Source organism: Pygocentrus nattereri, chromosome 3, assembly GCF_015220715.1.
Source record: "Pygocentrus nattereri isolate fPygNat1 chromosome 3, fPygNat1.pri, whole genome shotgun sequence".
Lineage (NCBI taxonomy): Eukaryota > Metazoa > Chordata > Actinopteri > Characiformes > Serrasalmidae > Pygocentrus > Pygocentrus nattereri.
Genome location: NC_051213.1, coordinates 26,262,433 through 26,273,927, shown reverse-complemented (window position 1 = coordinate 26,273,927; position 11,495 = coordinate 26,262,433). Strand labels below are relative to the sequence as shown.

General features: G+C 38.3%; 1 protein-coding gene across 7 annotated transcripts in view; it reads right to left on the bottom strand.

The window, feature by feature from the left end:
- Window positions 1–11,495, bottom strand: part of plecb (plectin b) — a 157,909-nt gene that overhangs the window by 108,875 nt on the left and 37,539 nt on the right. For 2 of the 7 annotated variants that reach the window (XM_037536879.1, XM_037536880.1), the window contains exon 1: window positions 6–306. The exons of the other annotated variants lie outside the window; for them this stretch is intronic. In XM_037536879.1, the coding sequence (XP_037392776.1) occupies window positions 6–51 (46 nt within the window). In that variant the 5' untranslated portion in view covers window positions 52–306. Of the gene's footprint in view, window positions 1–5; window positions 307–11,495 lie in introns of those variants that run through there. 7 annotated transcript variants of the gene reach the window in all.

The following is an 11,495-nucleotide window of genomic DNA, read 5'->3' as shown; positions in this document are numbered from 1 at the left end:
AGTACCTTTCAGAGTATTGATTTCCTGTTGGATGGACCTAAAGGAGTCCATGACTGGATGCGAAGGCAAAGTTCTGCAGTAAGTGTCCTTTCTGGCTACACTAGTTGTAACTATCTCTCTCTCTCTCTCTCTCTCTCTCTCTCTCTCTCAAAGGTAAAAAAAGTGAGTCTGTCAGTCTTGCACCTGTTGCAAGATGACTCGGCTGTCTCTTCTGTTGCTTTCTCTGCGTTCTTCAATGGCTACTGATCCTCAGCAGGCTACTCGCAGTATCTTTGGTCCAATCTGTCCCTACTGCTGCTCTTCCTCACTCACAAGCTCACATTCCCACCCACATTCACTCAGTGTGCAGGAATCTGCTGTGCCATGCCCCTCCCTTCCTTCATCCTCCACTATTCACAACCGGCTCCCACACAAACAGCATCCTCCCTCAGCCAATCATAGCCTTAATGGTCATAACAGCCAATCCATTTACTGTGCTGGTGAATATATTATTGATTATGCCAATGAGCAACAGGCTGCCTGATGACCTTCACTGATTAAAACAAGAAAATACCAGCCCTAAAAGAAGAATGAGGCTGCAAACATTGAATAAGAACAACTACTGGTGTTTACTAGGCCTGTCACTGTGGATTATACTATATATGTTGCCATATGATAAAAACTTACATGCACAAAAAAAAAACATACAGAGCCATGCAAATATTCTGAAAAACACTTCACTGAAAAAACAGCAAAGATCATAAATTTTACCTGTTGTATTTCCTCCCAGGGGTGACAGTATATTATGTTAGCAGAATATTATGGTGACAGTATATTATGTTAGCAGAATATTATGGTGACAGTATATTATGTTAGTAGAAGCATTTGAACTTTTGTTAAGCTTTAAAAAGAATTCTGCTATTAAATATATAAAAAATTCTAACATTTTAGTCTGCTTTTGTATAAGTGCAAAAAAAGTGTGAATCTTTCTGTTTTTTTCTTTTTAATTTATATTCATTTCATGCTTTATATATTGAGAATTCCACAATATAATTCCCCATTACTGGAAGTGAAATGAATAAAAAGCAGACCAGTGAAGAAATCTTGCTATTTCATTTCCTCTGAACGCTTCTTTAAAGATTCCCCAGGGTTGTTTTGAACACACACACATAGTCCGAAGTCCACAGAGAGAACAGATTCAAGAATTCTCAGCACTGTTCATATCAATCCCACTAAACCCACAGAAAGAACATCACTATCACTAAGACCATCAACATTATGAGCCAGCAAACTACTGCACTCAAGGCCAAACACTGCAAATGTTTTATTATGAATGTTGCACATTCAAGAGGTAGAGAAGATGATATATTCAACAGTGAATGAAAAGTACATAATATATTGTATTTTATATATATTTGATAAATGCATTTACAATTCATGTTACAACTGTGACAAGAATTTCTAGCCACTAACCCAGTAAAGGCACTCTGCACGTACTGTAAATCTTACAGCACTAAAGCATATATATATATATATATATATATATATATATATATATATGTGAATAAGAAATTTAAGAAAATAAGAAAATTAAAAATCTGCAAATACACAAAAAGATCACCAAAAGGTGAGTTTAAGTATTACTCACAATCAAACTTACACGCCCAAAGGCGTGATATCCAACAAATATTAAGACTAAATGCAAAGTCATACCAGGTTTTTCCTAACAAAAATCAACAAAAATAACTGAATACAAACCAGAGAATTTTGTGCAAAACGTTGTCAACTGTTGAAATAAAACTGCTCCAATTTAAACATTTCAGCAAAATACACTGATCAGGCATAACATTATGACCTTGTTTAGACACTCATTTTCCATTTTATCAGCTCCACTTACTATATAGGTGCACTTTGTAGTTCTACAATTACAAACAACACAGGTGCATCTAATAGAGTGGACAATGAGTGGACACAGTGTTTAAAAACGCCAGCAGCACTGCTGTGTCTGATCCACTTATACCAGCACATCACACACAAACACACCACTACCATGTCAGTGTTACTGCAGTGCTGAGAATGAGCCACCACCCAAATAGTACCTGCTCTGTGAGGGCCCACGGGGGTCCTGACCATTGAAGAACAGGGTAAAAGGGGGCTAACAAAGTATGCAGAGAAACAGATGGACTACAGTCTGTAACTGTAGAACTACAAAGTGCACCTATAGAGTAAGTGGAGCTGATAAAATGAGACAATGGACAATAGCGTAGAAACAAAGTCATAATTTTATGCCTGATCAGTGTATACACAGACATGACATTTAGAGTCCTTGTTACACGTCAGCAACACTTTAGCCTCAAAACTCAAAAACACAGATAATGAAATGGCAAAGACAGAGATTTAAGACGAACATTGATAATTTGGAGATTAATAGACTTCTTTACATTTCTAATCACTCAGCTGGTTTCCTGATATGTTTAATCTGCAGCAACTTGCTTCTCTTTCTCCTGCTTCTCGTTCGAATTCTCCTGTTCCACCTTAAATGGCGCAGCAGTACAATCTGGCGCCTCAGGCACCATTTAAGCTGGAACAGGAGCAATCGAATGAGAAGCGACTTCAGCCTCGCAAAAAGTCGAACATTGAGAGACATTTTACAAGAAACTCTGAGAAAAGTTTCCTGACATGAGAAAAAAAGTGGCTACAGCTGAGCTAAAGGTTAAAGCAGAGCAAAGTTAGTCCGAGCTTGCGTGTACATTTCTAGTCTATACTAGAACATCAGCACACACTGAGATTTACTTACAGCCAAGAGGATAAAACGGACAGAAAATGTCGTGCTTCCCAAGGTGGTTTGATTTTTGTTGAAAGGACAAAACAGCTCTTCTTAACACTTCAGTTTCGACTCCTGAGTTAGGCCTGCTAGTAAGGGGTGATCAGTGCACGGGGTGCGCACGTGCCTGTCTGCTCCAGCTGTCCATGGCTCATATAGGATTGCACAGTCGCCACCAGCCCAGTTACCAACCACGCTCTGTGGTTCATTTTGCGCGGATTGACTGAAGCCTGTAGTGAAATTGTAGCGAGAATTTTCTCTATAGCTACACAAAAATCTGTAGGCATTTCAAACAACTGTAGTGGATACAACTACTAGCTACTAATATTTGTAGCTAACTACAAAAAGTAGCACGCTACTTAGCTACTCCCCCATCCCTGCATACAACACTATGTAAGCTGATTTTATACAGTTTTGTATCCCTACTTTATGTAACACATTAATACTTATGAATAATTCATTATAAGGCATTATGCATCATAACGTCATGAATATCTTTTATGTATATATATGGGACTCAGTGATCATTTATACTGTGTGGCAACTGCTCTTGGTCAACAACACCTTATCAAATGAGCAGCTTTTGGACTCACTCATTATACAACGTGTACTTGATTCAGAAAATCAAGTTTTACTTATTACTATAAGTACATATATTGATATTATAAGTACATGACATGGTATCTCTATTAAACCCTAGTAAACCCCCTGTCTTTGTGCCTTTCTATGCTTTTTCATTAATGTGAATGAATATAAAATGGAGCTATTCATCTAAGAAAACAGGCCACAGCATATCAAGGCCACTCTGTGTTACTGTATTGCATGGAAGGGCATATTATTATGTTTGTCTGGCAATAAATGAGGGTGAGAGGAAACTAGGGACAGTGCTCTGGCACAAGAGGAAAAGCCAGTCTCGCCTTTCTTTCCCATCCACGACAGACAACTGGGCACTAGCCAGCACCAGCTGCCAGACTGAAAAGGACCAGGTTTGCTGTTCCTGCATATAGACAGGCTGAACTGCATGCCCCAGAATTCTTCATCTCCTAACATCCTTAAGCCTATCTTAACACCAGCGATATTCAGAGACATCTGAACATTTGAGACCAGGCCTGGGAACAGACAAATTCGGGGCTCAATGGATAAAAGGGCAACCTGAATGTGAGCTGAAAGTAACTTCATTTACAGCATATTGGAAACTCTTTTCAAGTAATACAATGTAATCACATTTCAGATAAAAACGAAGGTCTTGTGTGAGTCTTGTTTCACTGAAACGGTCATATAAAACAGAATTATTGTACATGCTGACCAAGAGGGCACTTGCACAGTCTGAGGGTAAAAGGGCTCAAGCTTCCCATGGGATCTATATGTGCATATGCCTGGTTAAGACATATGCATATATATGCTCGATGCAGCAAAATAGAGCAACATGTGGAATTGGACCTCTACAGATGTTTTCTAGCACTACATTTAAAATACACACAATGCTGCCTCTATTGTTGAGTGAGCATGCAAGCACATTGAAACTGGAGTTAAAATTGACTATGGCTCATTTCTTTCATTTGTTTAGTCAATAATAAAGCGTGACCAAAGTGTAAAGTATATTTCTCAGCATTTGTTTTCTTGCTCAGAAGGGTAGTTTGTGACTATAAAAAAACCAGCTATAACTTTGTTAGAATGTGCTATTCACATATTAAAACGAATTAGATGACAGCACTGAAAATGCATTATTAGAGTCGATTTAAATGTAGAATTAGCTTCTTTTTCTCTCAACATTAAAGGGTTAATGGTTACATGTACCCAATACCATTTTCTTTGGTTGTACTACCAATGATTTTAATCATATTCGTTTTCCAGACTGTCTGACAGTCCACTCATTGAATTTAGGCTGTACTACCTGCATGGACAAACACTGACCTTAAATTGATTTCAATCTGCAGCATCTGCCCCTGTAAAACAGTTGGCTTTTACAGTGGTAAATCAACAGAATCAGAAATGTGTATACATACTAAACAATTCCCCTGTCTATATAGTCTATATGGCTTTTTGTTATTACTCCTCTACTACTGCACAGCTATGAGGGACTCTACAGCTCAGCAGCATGTCTGATCTCAATATTACAGAACTTAGCCAGATGAGCCTCATGAGGGATATAGACATTTATTAACATTGACATTTTTTAAGACATATAATGAACTACTGCATTAATTACTGTGCATCTCTCTAGTGTGTTATAATGAGGTGTTTGGGTCAACACTGTATTGCTTGTATAGTGTGCAGTGAATAAAATAAATGAATCCTGTAACTCAGGCTCAAGATCATTAGGGTGGATAGCTGGAACTATCTCAACAGAATACATTTAAATAAACAGACAAGAGATGCTGAAGTGTGATAAAAAGAATGTTCCTGGCTTGGTGAAACACAGTTTACCTTGGTTATTTTCCACTAGACAGTTTAGAAAAACATTTGTGCTTTTCACAGGCAACAAGCACTGACGTAGTATCTGCACAGATGAAAACTGAGGCAAACTGAGCGTTCAGCTTAACTGGTGTGAACCCTTTCAAGGCTTATAAAGGGTTTAAGAGGGGAAATGGCCATCAGTAAATAGTTTACTAGCACTCAGTGCATGCCCTCCTCTCAGTCATGAGTTAACACCTGCTGGAGAAATTCTTGAAAGTTATCTTAGAAGACTGAGGTAAGCCCATTTGTCTCTGTCTCTCTCTTGCTGTCTCTCTTTCTGTCCCCCACTGCCAACAGGCAATGCTCAGATCAAGGCAGGACTGCACACACTCAAAAATATTTATTCTTCATTTGGGGTGGGGTGAGTATGAAAAAAAAAGGAAACGGGTTGAAATGTTATTTTCTCCCCTGAATCATATTCCAGTGATGTGGGCTAACACAGCTGGTTGTGCATATATATCACTGTTAGCATTATTGTACTACTGTTTGACTAAAATATTGTTCAGCAGATTTTTAAAGCCCTTATAAATAGTGGCTTATCTGTAAAAAACACCACCTGCCCATTTATATGACACCAATATATTCATACACACACAGTCTTGTTTCTTTGAATTGTGGGGCCATCACATAGATTTCCATTCATTTCCTGGAGACTTCTCCAAACCTTAACCAGAACTACTACTATCCTAACCTTAACCTGAACATTCATTTTTCACTTATCTCAATATATTTACACACACATAGACACACGCACACACACACACACATATAAACATACACACACATGTATACACTCTTCTTGAGAAAGCTCAATATTATTTTTAGTTGTTATGCAAAACACAGTTTGGCTAATCAATGATTTATTGTTAAAAAACTGATTTTATGTTAGAATGTTGTTTTCCCCTTGGTCAAACCCTAGTTGGTCTGTATAAGAATCAATATCTAATTTAACTTAATAGTTTAATTCTGTGAGTTTAATTTCTGTAGACCTGATCACAGAACAGTGTAGTATATGTGAGAGAGAAAAGAGACCCCACCCAAACTCTATCAGACACACGGGAGCAAGCTGTGCCACGGGTCAGCACCATCCAAGAGATCCACTGCGGACGTCCGGACAGCATTCCATCTGCCTGAGGTCACACGTACCCATAAAGCTCTAGGGACAGTCATACCAGCTTAGAGCAGAGGACACACACATGGTCCAGCCTGTCTATGCTCACATTGTGCACACATTGCTGTTGGAACACACTCCAGCTCATCTCCAGATCTCTGGAAAATCAAGCCATTAAAGGACAACAGTAACAAACTTCAGTCTTTGGATGAGCAATAAGTGTCATGATGTCATAAATTAAGACCTCACACACACACACACACACACACACACACACTGTAAGCAACATGTACGTGTGTGTGTGTGTGTGTGTGTGTGTGTGTGTGTGTGTGTGTGTGTCTGTGTGTGTAGGAGCAGGCCATTTTGCCAGGGATCATTTCTAATCACTCTCCATTGTTCAAAAACCATTGTTAGTGCTCTAAAGCACTCCAGCAGTTGGCTGCATGCACTCTAAAAACCACCTGACAGGATGTCCATGTTTTTTTTTCCCTGATAAAGATAATTTGTATTACAGTTTCTATTTAAAACTTTCAAAACAGGAATGTGGAGATGGTGTAATCATTTCTAATTAAAGCCAATTAGTCAGGTGGAGTATTGCTTTACATTTATATTTACATCTATATTTTATATAATCATGTCTACTAATGAGGTTTTATTTTTTCCAATGCAAAACATGCACAATACCAAAAAGTAATACACTGAAAATGTATTGCAACATGTTCATAATTTGCAACGTACTGACAAAATGTACCCACAACCCAGAAGGAGAAGCGGCTTAGATGACACATTGTAACAACACATTCCATTTTAAAAGGAGGGGAACCTCCACCTCCCTGAAACACAAACACACACAGACCCTTACAAACATGAATGCATATGTTCTGTGTCAGTACAGTCACAGGTCAGTAAGACTGGGCATGGACATAATCTTCCTGTGTTGGAATGCTTAGGGTGAAGAGAGAGGGGGGGGAGGGGGTGTTCACACGCTTCAGTACTTTCCCATAATCACAAATCCACACACGTCATCAGGGCCCAGGTCAGGGTCTGAGGGTGGAGCCACTGAGTGACTGTAGCAGATAATGCAGCAAAAAAAACACAAAGACCAATGCACAGAGACTTTTCTGAGGAGACACAATCTTCAGCTTTGCCCACTCTATATGCAGTAGGAGCAAGTCTCTCAGTTCATCCTTCAGCATAGGCCTCATCAGAAACATTAAAAGCTGAATGGACTTTTGTTGTCATACAGACAGAATCCACTAGGGGCTGTTCTTACCCAGTTCATTGCGATATTCTTTGCCTACATGCCAAAGTTCACCAGCGTGACACAAACCAACAGGACAACTGTTAAAACAAAAGTAAAACAAACAGCACTGTAATTATGTCAATGAAAGTTTGCAATACTGTGAATGTGTTTGTAATACACTCACCAGCCACTTTATTAGGTACAGTTGCTGTTCAATTGCTTGTTAACACAAATAGCTAAATCAGCCAATCACATGGCTGCAACTCAATGCATTTAAGCACGTAGAGGTGGTCAAGACAACTTGCTGAAGTGCAGACCGAGCATCAGAATGGAGAAGAAAGGGGATTTAAGTGACTTTGAACGTGTCATGGTTGTTGGTGTCAGATAGGCTGTTCTGAGTATTTCAGAAACTGCTGATCTGTTGGGATATTCACGCACAACCATCTCTAGGGTTTACAGAGAACGGTCCGAAAAAGAGAAAATATCCAGTGAGCGGCAGTTGGGTGGGCGAAAATGCCTTGTTGATGTGAGAGGTCAGAGGAGAATGGGCAGACTGGTTCGAGATGATAGAAAGGCAACAGTAACTCAGATAACCAACCAAAATCTCTGAGGAATGTTTCCAACACCTTGTTGAAAGTATGCCACAAAGAATTAAGGTAGTTCTGAAGGCAAAAGGGGGTCCAACCTTTTACTAGCAAGGTGCACCTAATAAAGATAAGATAAGATAAGATAAGATAAGATAAGATAATCCTTTATTAGTCCCACAGCGGGGAAATTCACAGTATTACAGCAGCAGAGTAATAGAAATAAGGCACTCAGTAACAGAAACAGGAAACAGTATAAACATTATAAACATTATAAATAATAAAAGTTAAAGTTAAATCTCTAGACTATTTACAACAAAATAAGAATACAAATAAAAATAAGAGTTGCGTAAGATCTGTAATGTGGCTGGTGAGTGTACATTGTCCAGAAACTCACATGGGAGAATGGAATTCTACAGCAGACCATATAAGCTTTTAGATTTGACAGCCTTTTTCTAGCATCACTACTCATCGAGATTACTTTATGTTCTTCTACATACAGAGCACTGGAAAAGTGGCCATGGCCTAAAGCATCTGGAGCAATATTTATGAATTACTCTAAAATATCTTCATTTTATACTGTATGGTACTTGAACCTTTTTATGGTCACTTCATTGTTGCAATTCTTAGTTATGTGCATTTGTAATAACATGAATACATTTTTGCAATCGATAAGTGCTGACCAAGTCAGTAGTATTTTCAGACTGGATAACAATGCCCTTGGGGGATGTAAACTCTATTCGAGCATATGGCTAAAAGTGGGGGCCTTGCCAAAGCTGTCCCAGGGGGCATGTGTCTCTGGGAATGGCCCCATGTATGTTTCCAAAATTGTATGCTCAATTTTTTATTAAGTGGGGGATTCACTCAATAACATGGAAAAGGGCCTTGAAGCCTTCACTACTATCACTGGTGTGCCACTTGCTATGTTTGGCTGAAACCTCTTGCATTTGCCAGAAACTTCTTGCATGATGAGATCACCGCTGAGTTCTTTCCTGGTACAGTAGATGGTGGCAGCATTATCTTTCATAGGAAGTACTAACATTTATTTCAGTATTGTTATCAAGTCAAACACTAAGAGTGTAAGCAGTACAGGTTTTTCCTCAGCACGCAAACAGTCATGTTTACAGCTACCTAAGCCACCCAAGAGAACTGTTTTAAATCATTTATCTCAGCTGTTTCTGCTGGTAAAAAAAACTCAATACACCATTAGAATAAATGCAAATAAACATGCATACAGTAAAAAGACTAAAAAATAAAAATATTTTTTTTAATGTAGTTGATATATTGTGAGCTAGTCTGAAGAACAAAGTTTAGCTCCAGATTTTTTCTCAGTGCCCTGTTACATTCCATCACCAGCACACAGGATTTAACGTAATGAATCATTAATTAGTCAAACCAGGTATTGAATGATCACTACAATTAACATTGCATAGGCTGCCATGAGAACAGGTATGGAAACAGTTAAATGAGCACAGACATGAGTAAAATCAATACATTTATTAACACTTGTATTAATGATATTTATGTTTATTTTAATGTTAGTGTTCTTCTGAGCAAATAAATGTTTGCTGATGAATTGGCAGATCATTTGCTTTTTAATTCTAAGCTGCCTGAAACTTTCATGGAACTTTTAAGTGTCCAATTCATCAATACAATTCATCCTGAAATCACTGTTATTATCCTTTGTAAATTGCTTAATATTTCAAAATCTTGGCATTGAATTTGCTGTGTAGGTAATGGGTTTTAGGTAGCAACGTACCCATATACATCTGCTGATGCAATTTCATTAGTTTAGTCTACTAGCTTTATTACTTAGAGTAGCTACATTACACAACTAGCAGCAAGAAAGAAAAACCCAAATAAACCATGGTTTTAAAACAAAGCGTACAGCCAGACAAAGCATGTTTTACAATACATGTACATTTATGACTTATACATTATGTACATTTATGTTTATGACACCACTGCATTATTAGAACTTGCAGTGGCTAATCTAACTTTCAAGTGGTTGGTCGAAAAGTATTAAGATGGGACCCTGGTGTCTTCATTTTTCATTTTCAGCCTGAAATTGGGTGGCTAGCCTGGCTGATGACAAAATACACAAATACTAAATAAAAATGTTCAGTTAATTGATTTTTAAGTAGTAGTAAGCTATGGTTGATGAGCAACATAACCCATTGGTTGTTAATGCCCTCAAATTAGTTAGATGTGCGGTCTATATATATATATATGTATTCCAAGTATTTTACAAAGGCTTGAACCTGGTTCAGTCAATCAGATTATGATAGTGGAACTATCCATGTTATACTGTAAATGCCTGTTTATAGGTTTGCTTGTTGTAGTTATTACAACTGTAAAGAAATGCGACCTAAGCTAAATACAACTGACAACTGAGAATACAACAAGATGACATGCGAAATGAAACACAGGAGAAATGTATACCACAGCAATGCTCGCAATAATAAAGCTGTGGGTAGTTTGCTATGCTTGTAAACATTTGTATCCCTTAGGCTACAGCTTTCTGCTCTAACAGTGCCGTCATACACATTGACATGAGGCTGACAGCCAGAGGATATGACATTTGAAAGACATGGAGAGAGAGGGGTGCACTGAGGGCAGTGCATCAGCTGCATTTTTCATTTTTTATGGAGCAACTGTGTGAGTGGAGGGACAAGCTCTCTGCGGTAGAAACACGTAGAAATAATAACTGGATTGGATCTAATTGGCTTCTACCCTCAATAATTACAGAGCTCAGACCACAGTGTTGACTCTCTTCTCCCTGATGACTTCACACTTCATGCTTTTGTCTGGAAGCTACGACCCAGCTGGGGTCAAAACATGGCAACTACAGGAAGCCCCAATTTAGCTGTTATTGTAGCGCTTCACTAAAGAAGTAAACATTGGTGATACTACAATAGGACTGGGCAGTAGAGCCAAAATAGCAGATCACATTTTAAAATTACATCTTTTTTTATTCATTGAAACCCTACATATCTACTTTAAAGACTGGAAGCCTCTTGCAAACCACTTTTTAATAAAAGATGCAGCTGGTCAGTATTGTGGAAGTAATGACGATACCCAATATATATTCAGAAAACTAGCAATTTACTTTATCGTGAGAAAAATATATCACCAAATGGCACACCCTTTTTCCTCTGTGCACCACCCAACTATAAGAAGAGTAACAGCCTCTACTCTTCTTATTCTTAGCCTTTAGATTGGAACATCATAGTGAAGGTTCGACTGCATTAGTAAAGTCAGGTAATGATGTTGGATGATTGGATCATAATGGCACAC